General features: G+C 45.7%; 2 protein-coding genes across 4 annotated transcripts in view; both read left to right on the forward strand.

The window, feature by feature from the left end:
• BCOR (BCL6 corepressor) overlaps positions 1 to 25,883 on the forward strand; it is a 235,085-nt gene that overhangs the window by 9,437 nt on the left and 199,765 nt on the right. The window contains exons 1-2 of one of the 3 annotated variants that reach the window (XM_056558902.1): positions 4,505 to 4,556; positions 24,837 to 24,867. The gene's annotated coding sequence lies outside the window, so the exon portion shown is untranslated. Of the gene's footprint in view, positions 1 to 4,504; positions 4,557 to 4,617; positions 4,845 to 24,836; positions 24,868 to 25,883 lie in introns of those variants that run through there. The other 2 variants (XM_056558901.1, XM_056558900.1) reach the window with 2 other exon arrangements.
• On the forward strand, positions 237 to 3,350 carry LOC130357490 (mucin-1-like). The gene has a single exon (XM_056560189.1). It carries the CDS (start codon positions 237 to 239, stop codon positions 3,348 to 3,350), a length of 3,114 nt encoding a protein of 1,037 aa, XP_056416164.1.

Below are 25,883 nucleotides of genomic sequence, written 5' to 3' on the forward strand. Positions count from 1 at the left end.
ACCAGTTGATTTGAAAACATTTTTTCCCACTGGAGTACCCCTTTAAGATATGTACAGATATGTAATAAGGTGTCCACTCTGGCATTATAAAGCATTGTTCACATCAGCGTCGTGTTCTGTAGTCTGCAGCGCTATTCTTGTCTCATCATAAGTCAATGGCACCTGAGTGAAAATAGATGTCATACTTGTCCTTGTGCTGTTATTTCGTATCAATAGGGTGAGCAGAGCCTTGGGTGATGCTCACACTCCCTCCTCTTGAAGATCAGTCTGCACATAGTCTTCATCATAATGTCAATGGGCGCCAGTATACTGCGGAGGCCCCTGATGGGCGCCAGTATACTGCGGAGGCCCCTGATGGGCGCCAGTATACTGCGGAGGCCCCTGATGGGCGCCAGTATACTGCGGAGGCCCCTGATGGGCGCCAGTATACTGCGGAGGCCCCTGATGGGCGCCAGTATACTGCGGAGGCCCCTGATGGGCGCCAGTATACTGCGGAGGCCCCTGATGGGCGCCAGTATACTGCGGAGGCCCCTGATGGGCGCCAGTATACTGCGGAGGCCCCTGATGGGCGCCAGTATACTGCAGAGGCCCCTGATGGGCGCCAGTATACTGCGGGGGCCCCTGATGGGTGCCAGTATACTGCAGAGGCCCCTGATGGGTGCCAGTATACTGCGGAGGCCCCTGATGGGCGCCAGTATACTGCGGAGGCCCCTGATGGGCGCCAGTATACTGCAGAGGCCCCTGATGGGCGCCACTATACTGCGGAGGCCCCTGATGGGCGCCAGTATACTGCGGAGGCCCCTGATGGGCGCCAGTATACTGCGGAGGCCCCTGATGGGCGCCAGTATACTGCGGAGGCCCCTGATGGGCGCCAGTATACTGCAGAGGCCCCTGATGGGCGCCAGTATACTGCGGAGGCCCCTTATGGGCGCCAGTATACTGCGGGGGCCCCTGATGGGCGCCAGTATACTGCGGGGGCCCCTGATGGGTGCCAGTATACTGTAGAGGCCCCTGATGGGTGCCAGTATACTGCGGAGGCCCCTGATGGGCGCCAGTATACTGCGGAGGCCCCTGATGGGCGCCAGTATACTGCAGAGGCCCCTGATGGGCGCCAGTATACTGCGGAGGCCCCTGATGGGCGCCAGTATACTGCGGAGGCCCCTGATGGGCGCCATTATACTGCGGAGGCTCCTGATGGGCACCAGTATACTGCGGAGTCCCCTGATGGGCGCCAGTATACTGCGGAGGCCCCCGATTGGTGCCAGTATACTGCAGAGGCCCCTGATGGGCGCCAGTATACTGCAGAGGCCCCTGATGGGCGCCAGTATACTGCAGAGGCCCCTGATGGGCGCCAGTATACTGCAGAGGCCCCTGATGGGTGCCAGTATACTGCAGAGGCCCCTGATGGGCACCAGTATACTGCGGAGGCCCCTGATGGGTGCCAGTATACTGCAGAGGCCCCTGATGGGTGCCAGTATACTGTAGAGGCCCCTGATGGGTGCCAGTATACTGCAGAGGCCCCTGATGGGTGCCAGTATACTGCAGAGGCCCCTGATGGGTGCCAGTATACTGTAGAGGCCCCTGATGGGCGCCAGTATACTGCGGGGGCCCCTGATGGGCGCCAGTATACTGCGGAAGCCCCTGATGGGCACCAGTATACTGCGGAGGCCCCTGATGGGTGCCAGTATACTGTAGAGGCCCCTGATGGGCGCCAGTATACTGCGGAAGCCCCTGATGGGCACCAGTATACTGCGGAGGCCCCTGATGGGTGCCAGTATACTGCGGTGGCCCCTGATGGGCGCCAGTATACTGCGGAAGCCCCTGATGGGCACCAGTATACTGCGGAGGCCCCTGATGGGTGCCAGTATACTGTAGAGGCCCCTGATGGGTGCCAGTATACTGCGGAAGCCCCTGATGGGCACCAGTATACTGCGGAGGCCCCTGATGGGTGCCAGTATACTGCGGTGGCCCCTGATGGGCGCCAGTATACTGCGGAAGCCCCTGATGGGCACCAGTATACTGCGGAGGCCCCTGATGGGCGCCAGTATACTGCAGAGGCCCCTGATGGGCGCCAGTATACTGCAGAGGCCCCTGATGGGCGCCAGTATACTGCGGAGGCCCCTGATGGGCGCCAGTATACTGCGGAGGCCCCTGATGGGCGCCATTATACTGCGGAGGCTCCTGATGGGCACCAGTATACTGCGGAGTCCCCTGATGGGCGCCAGTATACTGCGGAGGCCCCCCATTGGTGCCAGTATACTGCAGAGGCCCCTGATGGGCGCCAGTATACTGCAGAGGCCCCTGATGGGCGCCAGTATACTGCGGAGGCCCCTGATGGGCGCCAGTATACTGCGGAGGCCCCTGATGGGCGCCAGTATACTGCGGAGGCCCCTGATGGGCGCCAGTATACTGCGGAGGCCCCTGATGGGCGCCAGTATACTGTAGAGGCCCCTGATGGGTGCCAGTATACTGCAGAGACCCCTGATGGGTGCCAGTATACTGCAGAGGCCCCTGATGGGCGCCAGTATACTGCAGAGGCCCCTCATGGGCGCCAGTATACTGCGGGGGCCCCTGATGGGCGCCAGTATACTGCGGAAGCCCCTGATGGGCACCAGTATACTGCAGAGGCCCCTGATGGGTGCCAGTATACTGCGGTGGCCCCTGATGGGCACCAGTATACTGCGGAAGCCCCTGATGGGCACCAATATACTGCGGAGGCCCCTGATGGGCGCCAGTATACTGCAGAGGCCCCTGATGGGCGCCAGTATACTGCGGGGGCCCCTGATGGGCGCCAGTATACTGCGGAAGCCCCTGATGGGCACCAGTATACTGCGGAGGCCCCTGATGGGTGCCAGTATACTGCGGGGGCCCCTGATGGGCACCAGTATACTGCGGGGGCCCCTGATGGGCGCCAGTATACTGCGGAAGCCCCTGATGGGCACCAATATACTGCGGAGGCCCCTGATGGGCGCCAGTATACTGCAGAGGCCCCTGATGGGCGCCAGTATACTGCAGAGGCCCCTCATGGGCGCCAGTATACTGCGGGGGCCCCTGATGGGCGCCAGTATACTGCGGAAGCCCCTGATGGGCACCAGTATACTGCGGAGGCCCCTGATGGGTGCCAGTATACTGCGGGGGCCCCTGATGGGCACCAGTATACTGCGGGGGCCCCTGATGGGTGCCAGTATACTGCGGGGGCCCCTGATGGGCACCAGTATACTGCGGGGGCCCCTGATGGGCGCCAGTATACTGCGGAAGCCCCTGATGGGCGCCAGTATACTGCAGAGGCCCCTGATGGGTGCCAGTATAAGTCAGTAGCGTGTGTCAGTCACTTTCCATGTACTCGGTGAGACAGATCGGACACAGAGCCCTTAGCATTCGCTATATGTCATCCAGGCACACGTTATTTCCACGCCTGCCCCAGGACTGACCTATTGTGCTGTCACACAATGACAGGCAGGAGGCGGCAGCCTTTTATATTGTCCTATTTTATGTATGCAGCATGATGTGTAAGCACAGTCCATGAGGAGTCAATACAACATCAAGTGGAGGGGGAGGATACAGGGTCTATTGACCGAAAGGCAGCAGAGCCGCACGTACTGTCAGTGGTGGAGACTGACGGCTCCGCGCCTCAAGATGTACTGCAGCAGCCCTGCCCCCTATTAGACAGCTGATCCCCCTCATCACCTCGCTGTAGACTCATGTCTATCTATATACAGTTATCCTGGGATTTATTCTGGTTGTTATATTAGTCCCATTAGGGTTTTCCCATCCTCTGGATCAACATGGTAAGGCAGTGGTCTCCAAACTGTGGACCTCCAGATGTTGCAAAACTACAACTCCCAGCATGCCCGGACAGCCAAGTTGTAGTTTATTAATAGCTGTAGAGGTACAAGTTGAGGAACTTTGGGTTACAACAGTGGTCTAAAACATTTTTGGACCTCCAGATGTTGCAAAACTATAACTCCCAGCATGCCCGGACAGCCGTTGGCTGTCCAGGCATGCTGGGAGTTGTAGTTTTGCAACATCTGGAGGTCCACAGTTTGGAGACCACTGCAGTAGATTTATAGGCTGGACTGATGCATGGACCAACACAGTAGGGCAGTGTGTCCCAACCAGGGTGCCTTTAGCTGTTGCATAACTACAACTCCCAGCATGTCTGGGCATGCAAGGAGTTGTAGTTTTGCAACAGCTCGAGGCACCCGAGTATGGAAACACTGCAATAGGGGTATAGGTTGGACTCTTGTCTTTTTTCAACCTCATGAAGTAGCTCCGCACACACCATAGGCTGCCATTACCAGCACGTATACGATCAGATCGGTCTATGGCTGCTGGGAGCTGCCCAAAAGACAAATATCGTACGATTAGATCGGTCCTTCCATTTTGTTCTCACTGTCTAACTGATAGGATCGGGTTGTATAGGTATTTGTCAGAACTGCCGATAAGTCGCTTCCAGAAATCCATCTCTGACAGGATCCGCGCCTCCTCCTAAGATGTCTGCCATGTGTCGCCGCCACACACCGGAGATTGGCAGGGATCGCGAGGCTGTACACACGGTGCGTCTGGGAAGCGGCACAGATAGACGTGCCCATTGTGCGGATGTGTGGCGTACCCTGTGCCCGCCCGCTGTGCGGTAATGCCCGGCGGTGCCGTCTGTCGGGGCAGACGAGGTCTGTGAGAGCGGCGCTTACAGGCGGAGGAGCCGAGCGCTCCCTCATCTCCGGCCCACCGCAAACCGGAGGCACCTGGGGTCAGGACGGGGGAGTGCTTAACCCCGGCAGTGCCGTGCCCCAGCGATCGGATTACACCGGCCTCCCCTCACTCCGGTGTCCATGTATTGTGTGGTGAGGATAATAATCACACAGGCCGTTTTTAATGCAGTATTATTGAGCCAAGCAGAAGAGGGGAGACATATTAGTATTTGTGTTATACCAGTGTTCCCCAACCTGCGGCTCTCCAGCTGTTGCACAATTATAACCCCCATCATTCCTGCTGAGAGTTGCAGCTGGAGAGCCACAGATTGGGGAACACTGTCTAAGGGTACGTTCACACTAGTTGGTTACCAGCGTTTTTTCCCACTGTTGATTTGATCGGCTTCGGTAGATCTTCCACAGTAGACTTTCCGCAGGCGAAAACTGCAACAGATCCTGTGGAGGTCAATGTGATCTGCTGCAGATTTTCTGCTGTGGAAATTTGGCCACGGAACACCTGCAGCTGGAAACACGCTCGTAACCCGTCTGTGTGAACGTACCCTTAGGCTGGGTTCACACTACCGAATTTGTGCCTGCAAGTCTGCTTCGAAATTGCAGACAGAAGTTCTGCTTACTAAAATGTACAAGCTAGTCAATGGGTTTTCTGTCCTCCGATTCACGCTTCGTAATTTTTGAAGCAGAATTTGTGAACGGAAAATTAGCTTTCAAATTTCCGCCTGAAGAAGGCGGCGCTCATTCTTCAGGCGGATCCACTCACGGAAGACATAGCCGTCTATTGGGGATAGCAATGTCCGTGTGGTCCTAGCGCCGACTGATTCAGTCGGCACTGGCTGCACTCGGAATCTCTAGACCAGTGGTCTCCAACCTGCGGACCTCCACATGTTGCAAAACTACAACTCCCAGCATGCCCGGACAGCCTTTGGCTGTCCGGGCATGCTGGGAGTTGTAGTTTTGCAACATCTGGAGGTCCGCAGGTTGGAGACCACTGCTCTAGATGGAATTTTTCCGTCTGGAGATTCGGCAGTGTGAACCTAGCCTTAGGGTATGTTCACATTACAGAGTGTGAGCGGAATCTCCGCTCGCAGGATTCCGCGAGCGGAGATTCAGCCTGGCAGCCGACGGCGGCAGTAGGACCGCGCGGCACTGCGCCGTCACCATTAACGGCTACGCAGTACTTGCGGACTTCCGCTCAAAGAATGAACATGTTCTTTCTTTGCGCGGAACAATTTCAGCGGCGGAATTGTCCGCCGCTGAAATTCCGCAGTGTGAACGGGTCCCGCGGAGACCCATTCACACTAATGTTAAATTCAGAATTCCGCTGGAATTCTATAATGTGAACATATCCTTAGGGTCTATTCAGACGGAAGAATTTCCGCTTGCGGAATTCTAAAAGTGTGAATGGGAGTGTGGAATCCAATAGAAGTCTATGGGGGAGATTTATCAAAACCTGTGCAAAGGAAAAGTTGCCCAGTTGCCCATAGCAACCAATCAGATTGCTACTTTCATTTTGCAGAGGCCTTGTTAAAAATGAAAGAAGTGATCTGATTGGTTGCTATGGGCAGCTTTTCCTCTGGGCAGGTTTTGATAAATCTCCCCCTATGGGCTTTAATTTGAGGCGGAATTCTGCAAGCGGAAATTCTGCCGTGTGAATAGACCCTTATTCTTTAATTCTCTCTGGATCCATTCCTGTCCAGCCCTAGAACACCGCGTTTTCACTTCCCGCCATTGTTAAGGGGAGCAGCAGACCCTATTGAATTCTATGGCCAAACTGAGTCACCTAGAGACCTATTTCAAACCCACTGCAGCCTGAAGGGAGTCACTAAGTGATTGTGTTCAGCCATAGAATTCAATGGGGTCCACTGCTCCCGTTAACAGTATACATTAGCGTCCAGTTTTCGGTGGGATGCCTACGGATACCGCTGACAGGAGCACAAATGTAGCATGAACCTACCGTAACGTGCGTTTTCATTGCTAGACTTTACCAATCAAAAAATGCAGTGTGAACACAACCTTATAGAAATTAAATTGCACACAACCGATCTGTGATGTATACATTTTGATGTGAATTTGTAGAAATTTATGGGTCTGACCGACATTAGCAAATGAGCGGAAAAGCCATTTCCTGTATATAGCCTTGAGCTGACCTTCATCAGGTCTAATACAGGGAGTTTTATATGACTGGGTTTCTAATGATCTGAACTGACAGCTATTGGGTCAGATTCTGTGCACCATAACTGGACCTCCATGTACCTTTCATCATATAAAGAGGCCCATTCCAATACTGGGGGAGACTTATCAAAACCTGTCTGGAGGAAAGATTGCTTCTTTCATTTTTAACAAGGCCTCTGCAAAATGAAATAAGCGATCTGATTGGTTGCTATGGGCAACTCAGCAACTTTTCCTTTGCATAAGTTTTGATAAATCTCCCCCAAGGTGCCCAAAGGCCTGTAATAGGACTGTAATAGGACTGTAATAGGACTGTAATAAGACTGTAATAGGACTGTAATAGAACTGTAATAGGACTGTAATAAGACTGTAATAAGACTGTAATAGGACTGTAATAGGACTGTAATAGGACTGTAATAAGACTGTAATAGGACTGTAATAAGACTGTAATAAGACTGTAATAGGACTGTAATAAGACTGTAATAGGACTGTAATAGGACTGTAATAGGACTGTAATAGGACTGTAATAGGACTGTAATAAGACTGTAATAGGACTGTAATAGGACTGTAATAGGACTGTAATAAGACTGTAATAGGACTGTAATAGGACTGTAATAAGACTAATAGGACTGTAATAAGACTGTAATAGGACTGTAATAAATAGGACTGTAATAAGACTGTAATAGGACTGTAATAAATAGGACTGTAATAAGACTGTGATAGGACTGTAATAAATAGGACTGTAATAAGACTGTAATAAATAGGACTGTAATAAATAGGACTGTAACAAGACTGTAATAGGACTGTAATAAGACTGTAATAAATAGGACTGTAATAGGACTGTTATAGGACTGTAATAGGACTGTTATAAGACTGTAATAGAACTGTAATAAGACTGTAATAGGACTGTAATAGGACTGTAATAGGTCTGTAATAGGACTGTAATAAGACTGTAATAGGACTGTAATAAGACTGTAATAGCACTGTAATAGCACTGTAATAGGACTATAATAGGACTGTTATAGGACTGTAATAGGACTGTAATAGGACTGTAAAAGACTGTAATAGGACTGTAATAGGTGCTATACAGGAGTCATTACAATTCCAGCAGCCTCACCTCTCCACTGTGTCATTTCATTATAAACATATAAGGCGCCTTTCGCACTACAGGTATCATCATTATTTTTTTGCTGCCTTTATTTTACGGATTTAACGGATGAAAAAAAACGGATGCAATAACTGGTAATAACGGATGATAACTGATGACCATCATCTGTTAATTTTAATGATTTTTTTCTTTAAAAAACCTGATGTTGTTCATCCGTTATCATCCGTTATTACCAGTTACATCCGTCTTTTTTAAATCAGGTTTTTAAAACAGATCTAGCATATTCCGCGTCTGATCATTGTTCTAGTCTCTTGCTAATCTCTCTTTTATGTTTGCTTTGTGCATTGTGTTGCACCTCGTGTGGTTCAGATGCTAATAGTTATTCAAGGACCAGGACCGGATTTTTTCCCTGCTTTTACGAACTCATAAAAATGACGGCTGTTGATTACAAGTGCCCTCCATTCTCTCCATTCTCTTGTTACCATCGGCTTCCACTGGAATTTTTTTTCCTGTTTTTACATGGACATATTTTTATGTAGTCTCACTAATGTCTCTCAATAAAATGCTCTTTAAAATGTCCCCTATGCTACGCCGTAGATTTTAGCTTGTAAAGCAAGTTTACAATGTCTATATTGAGCGCCATACCTTTTGCTGGGGTAATACCGGTTGACACGACCTGTAATGACTGATACACAGTGAAGCCAATATTCCTGCAACTGTGAGCTAAGAAATTTACATACACATGAGCGCTCAGCTCAGCTGCGAGTGCATGTGTTCAGGATGAGAAAAAGCTGCTGTCGTTCTCTTCTAGTGCCCGCTTATCTCCCTAAAAAGTAAGGCTATGTTCACATGGGCGTAAAACATGCAGAATGTCCGCCGGAAAATACCGCACGTTTGAAAAATCTGGCGGGCACAAGGACCACTCGGAAATGCGCCATCTCATAAATAGCAATGCATTACCTTGCGGACTCCGCAGAAAGGATAAACTTGCTTATTCTATCTGCAGATGCTGGTATCAAAATTTCCGTGGCAGAAACAACTGGCCATGTGAACAATGTAGCAGAATCCCATTGAAATGCTGCAGCGGATTGTCTGTAAGGCTGCATTCACACCACGTCTTTGCAATACAGTTCCTGTATACGTTTTCAATGTGAAAACCATATGGAACCGTATTGAAAACCGTATGCATTGACTCTCCATTGAAAACCGTATGCCAAAAGATGCATCAGGTTGCGTCCGTTTTGCATCCTGTACGGTTTCGTCAGTTTTTTTTCCAGTACCCAAAACCGTAGTCTACCACGGTTTTTGGTCCGGGTGAAAAACTGTATTGAACTGTATACGTTTTTTTTTTAACATGGGAGTCAATGGGAACCGTACAGAACTGTCTGTGCATACGGTTCCATCCGGTTTTCACCATACGTTTTTTGACTTTGCACAGTTTTTTTTTCTCTGAATTTCAATAAAACAAGTGAAACTTTATTCAAAATGGAGTGAAAAGTTAAAAACGTATGTTTTTTTTCTTAAAAAATGGATGCAACCGGACATCATTTTTCAAACCGTATACGTTTTTTAACTGTATACGGGTTGAAATTTGTACACACATCTTGATACAGTTTATTCAGGTTTTGAGGAATCCGTTTTTCATCAAAAACCTGATACGGGAACTGTATTGCAAAAACGTGGTGTGCATGCAGCCTAAGGAATATTCTGGCAGAATTCAGCACTGACATTCTGGCCTGTGAACATTCCCTCATAGCTGTGGATCAATCTAGAGCAGTGTTTCCCAACAAAGGTGCCTCCAGCTGTTGCAAAACTACAACTCCCAGCATGCCCGGACAGCCAAAGGCTGTCCGGGCATGCTGGGAGTTGTAGTTTTGCAACAGCTGGAGGCACCCTGGTTGGGAAACACTGCTCTAGAGGACTTTCGGCAGGCACCTCATACATGCAGAAAACCTATGATGGGCGCCTATACATTTTATAAGGCTAATCCTTGATAACGTATAGGAATACATGCACGTACTGCGTGTATAATTGTGTGTGTGTATATATATATATATATATATATATATATATATATATACACATATATATTTATTTTTCTTCCTGTATTCTAGTAAGTGCTGTTCTCATAGCCGTTTCCTACCCCGGATGAGTGATGGGATTAGTGCATTACGTGGCACAAATAGGCCTCTCTTCTCTGCAGTGCGAGGCAGGCTCTTCCTGACAATCAGAGCTGTGCAGACTGATTCCCGAGCAATTATGTGGAGCCGGCACGGAATGATTTGTGTCGTCGTATTAGAAGTCTTCGTGTTTGCGTGCAATTTTTATCAGGCCAGGGAAAGAGAAAAAAAAAAAGACCGCATCCCATAATTATGCCTTAAACGTGTAGCCGCCGTGAAAATATTACAATGCGTAGCAATCCTTGCCGCCGACATAGAATGGGGACGGTAGCGCACTGATTTTCTGGACGTGTTTTATTTTCCGTGCGTCTTCAGCTACTGTGATTTAGCTTTGGGGAAGTAGTCCATGACATGTTCTGCATATTTATTCACAAATAACACATTTGCATATATATTATCTAGAAGTCAAATTAGCTGCAATGTTAGACATGACCGTACAGTATATACCAGTGGTTTGGAGACTATTGGTATATACCCATACACATATTAGACTAAGGCCCCTTTCACACTACAGTTATGTTCCTGCATTCTGACATCCGTTATTCAGCAATAACGGGTCATGAAAAAATGGATAAAATAACTAAATACAATGGATGATAACTGGTGACCAATTTTAATGGACATTCTGTCAAAATAATGGACATGTGCCATCCGTTACCACCCGTTATAGTCCGTATTTTATGTCCATTATTTTATTTCCTTTTGACTTCCTGGTTATAATGCTGTACTGAGCATGCTCAGTACAAAAAATGGATCATAAAAAAACGGACAATAACGGATGTTTTTTGTGAACATCCGTTTCCCATAGACTTCAATGTTAACGGACGTTATTTTCCCTTTTATTTTTGCCGGAACAAAAATTAGTGCATTAGTGCGTCTTTTGTGTTGGAGATTAGTAAAAACTGACATACCTGATGCAAATTGACATGAATGGGATTTTTTGACGGACGTTTTCAGGACTATTTGACGGGAGTAATGATGGAGGTTTTTACAGGATGAAAGGGGCCTAAGATTCGATGACACTTAAAGAAGGCCTGTCACTGCATTCTCCTCTATGAAACAAAAAGTGGGGTATGTAGTTCATCTAGATTATGCAAGGGATTACCCCTTTACATATAAATGGTGCATGATTATTGGCGTTTGCTCTTTGTCAAACCTTTGTCTAAAAAAAACTGTATCAGATGTGTTAAAATGAAAGGCTCTTTACACAGGGTGATTATTGACTGAACAGGCCCTACATTGCCCCATGTAAAAGGCACAGAAGCCAACCTACGAACAAACAAATGCTTATTTGTTGGCTGATCGCATCCTTTGTAGGGCCCTTCATCATTTGTTGGCACCACCTCTCTCTGTGTAAACAGGGATGTGCTGCCTACATAATGGAGGGGAATGGCTGGACGGACGATTTATTCATCCCAATAATTGGCCAATGTAAAGGATCCTTTCAATGAGCACCAATCAGCTTGTGTATAGTCGAGCGGCACTTGTATCAGGTAGTTGTCTGCCAATGTAAAAGGACCCCTAAACCTAAGTAGGAAAGATTAGAGTGCCTTAAAGAGGTACTCCTTTGGTCAGCGTTCGGGAGTAAATGTTCCCGAACGCTGTTTTTGTGCTGCTGGGATCGGCCACGCCCCCTAGTGACATCATGGTCACGCCCATAACAGTGTGGTCAGGCTACCAAAGCTCCCAATGACTGCTAGCTGAGCCCTCATAAATGGTAGCCATAGGGCCCCCCTTATCCACAAAGTGCTTTTTCATCTGTTCAGGATTTAGGCACTGATTCCACGTATGATTTTTCGCTGACAGTGAACGAGTGTTTTGTACCCCATATACATGCTTTAAAAAAATAAAATAAAAATTGTGCTAAATAATGAATCCAGGGTTTAGTTTCAGATTTCTGAAGCAGATTTTCTGAAATATCCATGGCAGATACATGGTGTGTGAACATTATTTACACACCTTCTACCTGTTTCCCCGTTGCACCTCTTTGGTGAAATGCAGAGCTATATATATATATATATATATATATATATATATGTGACCAGCCAGAAGACTAGGCATACCGTGTTTCTCCGAAAATAAGACCGGGTCTTATATAAATTTTAGTCACGAAAAACACACTAGGGCTTATTTTTAGGGTAGGGCTTATTTATTTACGGTATGTACATTGAACAACATACCGTACATTGCCCCCCAACGTCCCCCCCCCTGCCGGTTTATCAGCCCAGCGCTGCACCCCACATAAGGGAGGGATCAAATCGTACCATATGTCACCCGCGAGCGCTGCTTCTCTCCCCCCCCCCGCCAAATAATTATCAGCTGCTGCGCTGTACTCTGTATTCCTGTGCCCGAGCAGCAAATATTAAAAAACAAACTTTAACTTACCTTCGTCCTCCGTTCCCCCGTTGCTAAGGAACCGGCGTCACTGTTCTCCGCTTCTCTTGCTGCTTCCTGGGGATGGGAACGTCACAGAGCCTTCAGCCTATCGCCGGCCGCAGCAACGTCCCGCCTCTGCCGATGATAGGCTGAGCCCACTGTCATGTAAGAAGCCGGCCTGCTTCTTACATGACAGTGGGCTCAGCCTATCATCGGCAGAGGCGGGATATCGCTGCGGCCGGTGATAGGCTGAAGGATTTGAGACGTCCCAACATCAGGAAGCAGCAAGAGCAGCGGAGAACAGTGAAGCCGGTTCCTTAGCAACGGGGGAACGGAGGACGAAGGTAAGTTAAAGTTTGTTTATTAATATTTGCAGCCCGGGCATTGCCTAGGTCTTATTTTTGGGGTAGGGCTTATATTGCAGCCCACCCCGATAATCCAGCTAGGGGTTATTTTCGGGATAGGGTGTAGTTTTGGGGAAACACAATAGTGCAGGAAAGAGAATGGGCCTGAAGATGCTGTCCTGTACAAGGCTTTTTGTGTTTTAAGACAGTAGCATCTTTCTGTATGATTGGGACATGGGCAAGGATTGGGCCCCCCTGGCCTAGAACATAGATTTGTAGCTCTTGTGTCTTAGGGGGTAGTTGTTGTGGACCCAGGCCATGCTTCTGTTGCAAACAGCATTTGTTCCACTCCCCCTGTTGCAGACTCCCTCTGTTATGAGGGAACTATCACAACCATGCTCTGTAATGCTTGAACAGTTGCCTGCTGAATCTGTTATGAGGGCATTACATAGACCTGATCTGTTAGGACAACAATACAAACACTTGATCTGTTAGGACGACGATACATAGACTTGATCTGTTAGGACGACGATACATAGACTTGATCTGTTAGGACGACGATACATAGACCTGATCTGTTAGGACGACGATACATAGACTTGATCTGTTAGGACAACGATACAAAGACTTGATCTGTTAGGACAACGATACAAAGACTTGATCTGTTAGGAGGACGATAAATAGACTTGATCTGTTAGGACGACGATAAATAGACTTGATCTGTTAGGACGGCGATACATAGACTTGATCTGTTAGGACGGCGATACATAGACTTGATCTGTTAGGACAACGATACAAAGACTTGATCTGTTAGGACGACGATACATAGACTTGATCTGTTAGGACGACGATACATAGAATTGATCTGTTAGGACGACGATACATAGACTTGATCTGTTAGGACAACGATACATAGACTTGATCTGTTAGGAGGATGATAAATAGACTTGATCTGTTAGGACGACGATACATAGACTTGATCTGTTAGGACGACGATACATAGACTTGATCTGTTAGGACGACGATACATAGACTTGATCTGTTAGGACGACGATACATAGACTTGATCTGTTAGGACGACGATACATAGACTTGATCTGTTAGGACGACGATACAAAGACTTGATCTGTTAGGACGACGATACAAAGACTTGATCTGTTAGGACGACGATACATAGACTTGATCTGTTAGGACGACGATACATAGACTTGATCTGTTAGGAGGATGATAAATAGACTTGATCTGTTAGGACGACGATACATAGACTTGATCTGTTAGGACGACGATACATAGACTTGATCTGTTAGGACGACGATACATAGACTTGATCTGTTAGGACGACGATACATAGACTTGATCTGTTAGGACGACGATACATAGACTTGATCTGTTAGGACGACAATACATAGACTTGATCTGTTAGGACGACGATACATAGACTTGATCTGTTAGGACGACGATACATAGACTTGATCTGTTACAGCAACGATAAATAGACTTGATCTGTTAGGACGACGATAAATAGACTTGATCTGTTAGGACGACGATAAATAGACTTGATCTGTTAGGAGGACGATACATAGACTTGATCTGTTAGGACGACGATACATAGACTTGATCTGTTACAGCAACGATAAATAGACTTGATCTGTTAGGACGACGATAAATAGACTTGATCTGTTAGGACGACGATACATAGACTTGATCTGTTAGGACGGCGATACATAGACTTGATCTGTTAGGACGGCGATACATAGACTTGATCTGTGTGTGGGGCATTACATATACGTTATCTGTTTGGAGGGCATTGCATAGACTTGATTTGTTTGGAGAGTATTACATAGACTTGATCTGCTAGGAGGGCATTATATGAACTGGTTCTGTTAAGCTACATGGGACCCTTAAATACAGTATACAAACCAGGCCTTTTGCATGCATTGCTATTTAGTACATGATCTATTTGATTTTAGAAATTATATATAATACATTGTGCTTTTAAAGCTGCTAGTGTTTGATACTTTCCAATGACGATGTTAGATAAGTCTTGGTGGGATCAATCCATCCATTACCTTATTTGCCATTCATTTATAGGGCTACAGCAAAACATTTGACCTGCTGTGGCAACTCCAACTTCATTTAATGATAATATCTGATTGTCAGTAGTTACAGAAGCTGGACTGGTAGGAAACAGTGGTCAGCTCCATAAAAAGAGCTTAAAGGGTTACTCCACTGGAAAATCAACTGGTGCCAGAAAGGTAAACAGATTTGTAAATTACTTCTATTAAAAAAAACTTAATCCTTCCAGTACTTGTCAGCTGCTGTATGCTCCACAGAAAGTTATTTTCTTGTTGAATTTCCTTTCTGTCTGACCACAGTGCTCTCTGCTGACACCTCTCTCCATGTCAGGAACTGTCCAGAGCAGGAGCAAATCCCAATGGCAAACCTATCCTGCTCTGGAAAGTAGTTCTTGACATGGACAGAGGTGTCAGTAGAGAGCACTGTGGTCAGACAGAAAAAAAACTCCAGAAAAAAAGAACTTCCTGTGGAGCATATAGCAGCTGATAAGTACTGGAAGGATTAACTTTTTTAAATAGAAGTAATTTACAAATCTTTTTAACTTTCTTGCACCAGTTGATTTAAAAAAAATATATATAAAATTTCCAGCAGAGTGCCCCTTTAAGTGTCATGTAGTGTAATAGAGGCGGTGCAGAGCTGCAACATGCGTGCTTTCTCTCTTCACCACCCCTCACGGTACTTCAGGATTGTTGTACAGTGTTTGGCTTCCAGCACTGAGTCTTGTACATCAATGATACAGAGCAGGGAGAGGGAGGGAGTAGACATGCATGCTGCAGCTCAGCACAGCGTCTATGACACTTGAGCTTAGAAGAAAAACATAATTTTATAACTTTGCTCAGCTAAGAGTCGGGTATGTGGTTTATCTCCCTCTTCAGTTATCTGCCCCTGTGTGCTACTCTGAGCATGATATAGGGCTGACAGATTCCCTTTAACTATCATGGCCCATCTGTAAGTCATAACCACATGAAATGTGGCTCTCGACCCTGGAATGCCATCAGCATCTATTAAAATCAATTGATGCCCATTGATTTTTAGTAGGTGGTAAGAAATTCCAGTGGCAGCAGTGCAGAGAAAATGAGAATTTATGTTAGGGCTCAAGCAGTGATCTATATCCCCACCATCATACTTATTTTAGAATGTCGATCGGAAAAGGAGTTGTGTATGTTGGACTACCATTTATGATCCTTTTCTTTGTAAGGTTCATATAAGGAGATCATGATGCATTCTTGGTGAAGCTTGATATTAAGTGTATGTTCACACGTAGTGTATACACTGAGGATTTCATGCAAATAAAGCAGCAGTTACAATCCACAGTGTGTAATAGTCGAGTATTAATATTCACTTTATTCTGCTTTCAGTCATTGGACACAGCATAAAATCTGCAACATTAAATTTGTGATGAAATTCTCAGCATCAGAGAAACTCGCAGATCTTACTTACAGATTTACCTACAGACTTCCTTGCATTAACCTGTTGCATAAACGCTATGTGAGAACATACCCTAAGACAGTGTTTCTCAAGCACGGCCCTCAAGTCCCCCCAACAGGTCATGTTTTCGGGATTTCCTTAGTCTTTCACAGGTGATATAATTATGATCAGTGAATCAGGAATCACCACAGTTATATCACCTGTGAAAGACCAAGGAAATCCAGAAAACATGACCTGTTGGGGGACTTGTGAGACAATGAGAATAGTTACTCTATATATAACAGCATTGTTACCCACCTACTCTTTCTTTCCCATAAATAAAACATATGCTGCCATAAAGCAGATTAAATGTAGTCACAAGTAATGTAGACCAAGGTTTGGTCGATATTATCGATAAAAATCAATAACGTGATTGGTTGTCAGTAAATCCCGTCATCGATTAATCGAGCTCCGATTTGTTTTTAAGCAAAAAAAAACGAGTTACAAATATCAATGCCAGCGTTATGACATTTGTAACTCATTTTTGGGTCAGCGCTGGGGCGGCACTGCGCTCTGCCAGCTCCCAGCACAGGAATATAAAGTGGCAGTGCTGTGATGTCATATTCCCTGCCGTTGGTTGGTTGGCACTGATTGACCAATCAAAGCTTCCGGTGGGGACTATGAAATCACAGCACTGTAACTGTACTGGGAGTCGGCTGGCTGGGGCGGAGCACAGTGCCGCCCTTACCTCCATAGGAGTATCAGTTAGGGCATAATGTGATCTAAGAGAAGGTCCTTTTCATTACTTTTCTGGTCCCGCATGATGCTTCATGCTTGGAGCCGGTTAGGTTAACCCTTTTTTGGTCATTTTGCCGTTCTTCCCCTATTCATTATTAATCAATTAATTTATCGGCAACAAATCAATTGTGCAATTAATGGTTTGTTGCAGCCCTAATTCTAACATATACCAGTGGCGGACAGTAAAAAATGTTATGTGAATGTGATCTAGGTCAGATCTGATCTATCGTTTGTGCTTTTTGATTTCAGAATACAGATTTGTGCTCAATGTAGCTAAATATGTAGTATTAAATGTAAACATCCCGATAAATCTTCTTACTAACAATGTAGAAATGGCTAGTGCATGTCTTTATACCGTACAGTATATAAATAGGTTACAGTGCATACGAATATTACAAGCTATGGATTATGACGTGCCGGGGAGGTCACCTCACATAATAAAGCCGGCAGCCAGGAGACGAGCCACCGTAGGGCTGGTTGCCGGCCTCAGTGGCAGATGAAGGATTATATCCCCCACCATCCTATAAACTAATGAGCTTTGGAGCCTTGTGATTAGACATGCACGGGAGTCCGCTAGGAGAAGATCCTGACAGCATGAAATATAATTTGTGATCTAGAAGACAGTTTCCAGGATAATCTCATTACGCTCCACAGACTCCCGGTGTTATTCTGTAGAAGGCGGACAATGATCAATTTACATTGACCTAGGGCCGGCAGAGCTTTTAGATGGTAATTGCCACATTGATTTGCATTGCAAAAGGAGAGGGGGCAAAATTAAAGGCGGAAGCCAAACAAAATGAAATGTACTGTGAAGGTGTGAAGCCGAAGATCGAGATTATGTTCTGTGCATCATACTGTATGTCTTCGATATATTGCAAATTCTCATGGCCATAAAATGGTGGTATTTGAGAGCCCTATAGTGGTTTTTCCATGCGCATGGTCATACGGTGGCGCCATGAAGCAGCTTTTATGGATTTCGGAATGGCTTTCCTGATTTCAAAGGATAAGGTCTGATCCTGTCCTTGACACGAAATATACAGCCCCCGAGCCCCAGGCTGTCTTCACACTCAGTGACTTTGTGATCTGTCATAAGATCTAATCATCACGATCGTACAAGGAGCAGTAACACAAGGGAATTACTATGGAAGGGGCAAAACATTCAGTGGTACCACATTACATGTATTAGACCAAGGGCACACAACCTGCATCCCCCAATGCCGTCAAATGAGGCCCACAGTTATCTGGTCACAGACATGCATGTCGCTGATTGGACGCTTCTCGTGTAGTGGTTACTCATGCCAGAGAGAAAAGGAGTACATGGGACTAGGGAAAGGTAAGTGCAGTGATGCCTCAACATTCAATAGTTTCAACATACAGTGTTTTTTTCTGGACCATTGTAACTTGAAACCAGACTCAACATACAATGTACAGACAGTCCAGATTTGTGAGACATTTCACAACTGGAGGAACTCACCAATCAGAATGGGCATTTTGCTGGTAAATTACCTGTATTACTTAAGTGCATGCACTGACTGGCTGCCTGGTAGCGCCCCCTACAGTACAAGAAGGAACTACAAGTTCTGTACTACTCCTTACCTGTGCCAGGGTTAGCTGCTCCTTTGGACACCAAGTAAGGGCGGCTCCATTTGGGACACTGTGTGTACTGTACAGGACCCTGAAGAAGCTCCTGTATTCTACATAAACCATTGTTTCCCAACCAGGGTGCCTCCAGCTGTTGCAAAACTACAACTCCCAGCGTGCCCGGACAGCCGTTGGCTGTCCGGGCATGCTGGGAGTTGTAGTTTTGCAACAGCTGGAGGCACCCTGGTTGGGAAACACTGACATAGACAGTGATTTACAGCTCCCAGCAGATCTTTCTTACTTTTATATGTAAAGATTTGCTTTATCTCTATTAGTTATCTACTTATTTTTCTTTGATCCTCATTTTTTCCTATTTTTGATGACATTTTGGGGGCTTCAGAACCAATTACCAGGTTTCCATAGAGTTATGGTTTCAACATACAATGGTTTCAACATACAATGGTCGTCCTGGAACCGATTCATATTGTAACTTGAGGGACCACTGTACTGATGGTGCACTGTGTGGTCATATATTGGCACAATGGGGTTATCTTGAGATAGGAAAGGATAAGGTGGAGATGTGGGTCCATATGAGTGTGGATATCTTTATTGCAGTTTATGGGAGTAGTGGAACATTCAGATGTCTCGGCTACTATTATGGAGATAACAGTATTTATGGTCCCTTATTTTGTGGAATGTTAAAGTCCTGAAAGTGTAAGGTACCTATCAGACATTTGTGTGTTAATATTCTGTACATATCTCTCATGGTAATAGAGAATTATTAAGTATTAAAAGAACATGGCCGCTTTCTTCTGAGAATAGCGCCATACCTATTCTCAGGTTGTGTTTGGTATTACAACACAAACAAAAGGCTAGAGTGGACACCATGAGGGAGTGCAAGTTCACACAAAACAATCAGATAAACCACAGCAAGAAAAAAAAAATTATCATGTATGGAGAACTCGCATCCCAAAGGATACATGAAAAAGACAATCATTTTTATTGAATAATAAATACAAGAAAAAAAAAAACAATGTCAGGCATCTAAAATGATCCCAAAAGGCCAGACAGTCCTAATCAGCAAATATAAATACTAAATATACAGGCAATAAAAACTAAATATTTTTTTTTTTACCTATACCAGGATCTACAAACCGTCGTTAGGGAGTAGTGATGAGCGGCATTGGCCATATTCGAATTTGTAATATTTTGCGTATATATAGACGAATATTTGTCCTATATTCATTAATTTCCCGTATTCGTTATACTCGCATATGCGAATATTCGAGGAAGAAAACAGTGAGGGGGTGGGCAACTTTACTATTTGCTAGGGATGTTGTTGATAACCTCTGACAAGTGTATTTGCATCATTCTAATTGGCCCACAAGTGAAAAGAAGGAATATGCGAATATTCACATATGTGCACATGCGAATATGCGCATATGCGGAAAAAAGCGAATATTCACAATTTCGAATATATTAGCAATATTCGCGATAAAAATTCTAAATGTGAATATTCGTGCCCAACACTATTAGGGAGGGGGCTTGGCAGCAGTCACGCCCCCTTCCATAGACCTACATTGAGGGGGCATGGCCGGATGTCACGAGGGGGTGTGGCTGACCCCTGCGGTGCGCACACAGTGTTCAGAACTAAATGTTCTGAATGCTGGCCAGTGGACACACTAGGCAAAGTTCCTATGACACAATACTAATCGGCGTGGGCTGCCTTTAATCAATAGCAGTAAATCTAAGAGAAAGAAGGCAATAACTTATCAACAAAAAGGACAAAGGCTACCTAAACAGTGGACTACCCTCACGTCAGTGGAACTGAGCTGCAATACCACACGCAAACTGAGGACAAGAGTGGTGCTGTTTCTGGAAGAAAGCAACTATGTTTTATTTTCTAATCCTGCTTAGCCCCTTTTAATTTCATTGTGATCATTGGGATTAGTTCAATCTGATAATGTGGGCTCGGATCATAAAAGGTCGTGCTTTTCTGTATTAGGCCATGTTCACACCTTGCATCGTCTACACACATACATTTGTGGTATACCAGCTCTAACATAGAAAGGGAGCCCCCCTCCCCCTATGCCAGCATGTGCATAAATCACCGACAAGCCAGAAAAATGTTAAAGTCTGAGCACATTTCCATCGAATCAGAAGATAAATGCTAAAGGAAAAAAAAAACCCTAATGGTCAGCTTCTCCGGTGGGTGATGGGTCCTTGTAATACTGTGTATAGTCATTTCTATTAGGAGCAAGTTAATTATCTGGCGTCTGTGTCTGCGTCGTCGCGCTGGGAAACGCGGCTTTCATGGTACAGAGATGAGTAATATGCGGCGCTCACTCCACTATGGGTCTGGTAGAAAGATGAATCCTTTGTTATATGAGCGCTTATTGGCGTTCTCATGACATAAATCACAGCCGTACAGAGAGAGGCAGCAGAGGCTTCTTATTCCTAAGTCCTTGTGTGGTCACTCTGGGGAGCAACCTAAAGGTCACTGACCCAGCTATCCCCAGGAAAGCTAGATCTAGTATTCTGGGACATGTAGTACAACAACCACTGCCGAGCTACAAGTTGCTTGTTTTCATATCTTGTCACATAGTGGCTGGCTGGATGTGTTGCTGCTTTGAAGCTTTTTAATCTACATTTAGAGATATTTCCATAGCACAGGGAAGGGCAACAAGTTCTGGCACAAAAAGGGTTTAGTGCAACCTCGTAGCATGCAGCCGCCCATCTGTCTATGTGTGACTCCAGCGCGTGTATAGCGATCATGGCAGCAAGCTAGACCTAGAGAAGAGGGATCTTTGTCTATTACGTATCTCTAATTATGCTGGCAGAAGATCGGACGCGTGTTAGTAATGAGAACTGTTTCATTATGTGGTTGGCATTGCTATAGCAGTATAAGATGTATGTACGGTGCCATGTAGGGACAGGGACTGGCTTGACATTTAGGCAGCGGCGCTGAATGCCTTTTTAATGAGCTATGAAATATTTACTGGGACAGCGAAGGGGTTAATAAGTCCTTAGCTTTGAAGCATGCTGTGTGTGTGCCCCCACACAGTGCCCTTTGTTTCTGCCCACTGGGGCATTCCCGCTTGTTACTGTGTCCTTTATCGGCGCCGTTTGTCAAATATAAAAGCCCATTTCTAAGAAATATATATACTTCATAACTAGTGTGAGCAAGTCTACAAAAATGTACAAGGCTTTGAGCAGAGGCATAGCTTGTAGCTAAATCTGCAACAGGGCCCAATATACCAATTAAAATACTGGTCTCTTATGGGGCAGATGTGTTTTGGGGCCCCCTTAGGCACCAGGGCCCCGGTGCAACTGCTACCTCTATAGCTACGCCCCTGGCTTTTAGAGATTGCGTAAGGCGAGGCCTGGGTGCCTGTAGGCTGATGTGTGAAGCTTTGTCCACTGTGACGTGTGCAGCTACACAGGTGCCGAGGTGGTATAGACGTCCTTATCTGTATTATATGCGCTGTTACTTAGTCTTCCTGCGCTTGCCGTCACTATACGGCACACAGCATATCGGAGATAATGTTAACACAATGAGGCACGTGTATGAAGGTGTCGTCTGAGCGAATCATGTTGTGTACGCGAATCAACGGTGTTGCTAGGTTACAGGATGTCACAATTGTCTGCAACAAATTTCTGAAAGTTCGTTTTCTCCCGTTTTATGCTTTTCTCCTGGGTAGAACAAACACTGCACGCATGAAGCGCCTTATCTATATAACTGGTATCTTTGTCTGCCCAAAGACCTGGCACGCTGTACAACAAGTAAATACATGTTTGCCGGTGTCCAATTTTCCAGCATATGCCACTTTTGTACGTGATCTATGTATTTTTAGAGTTTGCGTATACAGTGACTTTGGGGGGGGGGGGGATTCATAATTTTGCTCAGTTTCTTGTTTACACGTATGTTGCTAAAGCTATTGATAGACTGGTTTTCCCAGTGTGTAATTTATCATTAGTTGGACGCCTTGTTTTTCACGGCCTGTGCGCCGATAGTACATAAACCATATAATAAGCCGTCCTATGCGTTAAAGGGGTAGGGGATAAGATGTCTAATCGCGGGGGTCCCACAATCTCGGCTGCGGCACCCCAGACGTCTGGTGCACGGAGCGAACTGCACTCTGTGCCGGATGACTAGCGAGGCAGAGGCTCGTGACGCCACGGCCGCGCCCCGCTCGTGACGCCACGGCCATGCCCCCTCAATGCAAGTCTATGGGAGGGGGCGTGACGGCTGTCACGCCCCCTCCCATAGACTTGCATTGAGGGGGCATGGCCGTGATGTCACGAACGGGGTGCGGCCGTGACGTCACAAGCCTTTGGCACTGCGCTGCAGCAGGGAGCTTGCGGGGATCCCCAACACCACCCTTTGTGAGATGTCAGAATATGATAAAAGTCGCATTTAATTAATTCAGCACATAATATAAACCGTGTCAAAAAGCTTGCTTACACTCGAGCATATGCGAAAGTCAATGCAATTCACGTACATCACACGTTTTTGTGCAGTTTGTTGGCTGTGCAAAATGTTGCGACAATTTTAAAGCAAAATACACAGCGTATATCAATAGTACATTCCCCCTATATGTTAATACATGTGACCCTCATGTTCCAGTAAACAGGATCCTTGTATGGGCACCATTGGGCAGACTGCAGTCGTGGGCTTTTGGCGGTCGCGGTTTGGTCCCAACGTCTGTCTCCCCTGCCCGGAGATGACTGGTGGGGATTGAGGCACTAAGCTTGTGAGATCAGGTTTCCCGCTGAGCACCCGCAGGAGAAGTCAGCATTTGATTGAAGTTACACTTGGTTGTGAGCTCCCTGGGGACGGCCGCCTGGAAACACTAGAGCTGTCTCCAGCCCTCCCTCCTCCCTCCGCCTGTCTCTCTCCCTCCTAAAAGCCTTTGTGCAGTACGAGGCACGGATCGCTGAGCCCTCACAAGAATGTGCTGCTGTCTCTGCTGACAGGGTTGTGTTAGCTTTCCCCAGGCAAGTGGAATTATAGCTCCCTCACAACAACACAACATAACTCTAGCTGATGAATACGGGAAAGCGCGGCCCACAATTACAACCCTACGTTTTACACGTATCTGTTGTCGCAATAGTCTGACCAAAAAGGATCTATCGTAGAGAGAGAACAGCTATATGTATACGGGAAAAAAATCTGATCCGTCACTTCAGAAAATCATCTGAATTCTGAAAACCATCCTTGCATGTAGCAGAAATTCTCCACACGAAAATATAACTGCTGCAGATTTGCACAGCTGACTCAATGTATAGATTGAAATCCACAGCCGAATCCGTATGTAAGGCCGGATTCACATTAAGATGTGTGCCTCCAAGGCATGGATACATCGGCATTATCTTAAAATCAGCTGCCGATGGTCTGTGCTCGTATCAGCACCGGGCCCCATTCTATTCAATGAGCACGCTTTTCACTCCCAGCCAAAACTTGGATAAGCTCAGAAAATGACTAGTCATTAGGGGACTACGTTGGGGGTCATTGAATTAAATGGGGCCCCTGCCGATTTGAGCACAGATAAATCGGCAGACAATTTAGAAATTCGGCGGACATATCTATACCTCAGAGGCACGAATCATAATGTGAACCTGGCCTAAAATGCCAGTTTTGGTGTGGTGTTAGAGCAAAGTTGTGGCTTGTTAAGATCTCCTTCAAACAGCAATTTATTTATTTATTTTAAACATTCAAATTTTCAGGTTCTACTGCCATGTTTAATAATTAGAAAGATTGTTTCTGGCCTTCTCCAAGTTGTAAATTGCATTTTTCACCAGTTTTTCCCTCTACATGCTTTATCTCTTAACTTTCAGTTGTCCCTGAACTAGTGCTTGGAAGCTATGTACTATGATGTTTTCATATACTGCACACACAGAAGAGGAGACCCTGCTCTCTACAGCACACTCTAAGAAGCAGCAGCATTGAAGACATTATAGAGCAGTACTGAGCAGTGTTAACTGTAAATCGAGCACAGGATTAAGATATAACAGTTATTGCAAGCAACAGCATCTGTTTGTGTCCTGTCTCTAACTCCCTCCTGTCGTTCTCTATCCCTTTCTATAGATTTCTGTGGACATCATAACCTGATCCCTTGGTAAGTTGATAACCTGTTTGATCTCTGTCTCACCTCACAGAAGAGGGTTTGTAGAGTAAATAATTAGTGCAGGTGGCATGGAGAGGAGGAGCAAAATCTCATAAGCAGAGAAAGAAGCATTTTCTGTAAGAAGTAATATTACAATGTTTCTTATCACCACTTGTACTATTGATTTATATAAAAATAAACAGCAGCTAAATGTTAAAGTGAGATTGACACAAGGCATATTCTTCTACAGCTAATCTGCTGCAAAACCTGCGTTTGTTACATGTGGATTTGCCGCAAATCTGCTGTGGCTTTCACTCTTGGCAATAAAGATTAACAATGTCACTGCTGGGCATGCAAAGCAGTGCCTCAAGGATAAAGTGAACTTTGCTCCCTGCTCTGCGTATACATAATAAGATCACTCCTTTGTTCTGCCGCCACTTAATGTGTGCAGTAAATGTGTCTGTCCACGTGACAACAATCGGAAATTACAAGCATTGGGCGGCTCACATTATGTACAGGTGTCACCATGGTAAAACTGGAGACTTCCGCTGGTATCATGGAAAACAATTGTCGTATGGTTATTAGGTAACACCAGAAGCCGTAGGATCATAGGGGGAGATTTATCAAAACCTGTCTAGAGGAAAACTTGCTGAGTTGCCCATAGCAACCAATCAGATCGCTGCTTTCATTTTTCACAGGCCCTTTCAAAAATGAAAGAAGCGATCTGATTGGTTGCTATGGGCAACTCAGCAACTTTTCCTTGGACAGGTTTTGATAAATCTCCCCCAAAGTGTATGAAACCTGTGCAAATTCATGTTCTCATAGAAAGGACATTGGTTGTTGTGTAGTTACTTGTACATACAGTACTCCCTTATTGGAACCAGTCTTTTTTTTTCGTAAAGTTTTTCCTGTTTAACTCCAATAGAGGACAACTATATCTGGGTTCTCTGTAATTCTACTGTCATTCACAATACTCATATATATGAAAGCCTTATGATGAGGGATTGGACATTTTTGAAAAGTTAAAA

The sequence above is a fragment of the Hyla sarda genome, chromosome 2 (genome assembly GCF_029499605.1).
Source record: "Hyla sarda isolate aHylSar1 chromosome 2, aHylSar1.hap1, whole genome shotgun sequence".
Taxonomy (NCBI): Eukaryota; Metazoa; Chordata; class Amphibia; order Anura; family Hylidae; genus Hyla; species Hyla sarda.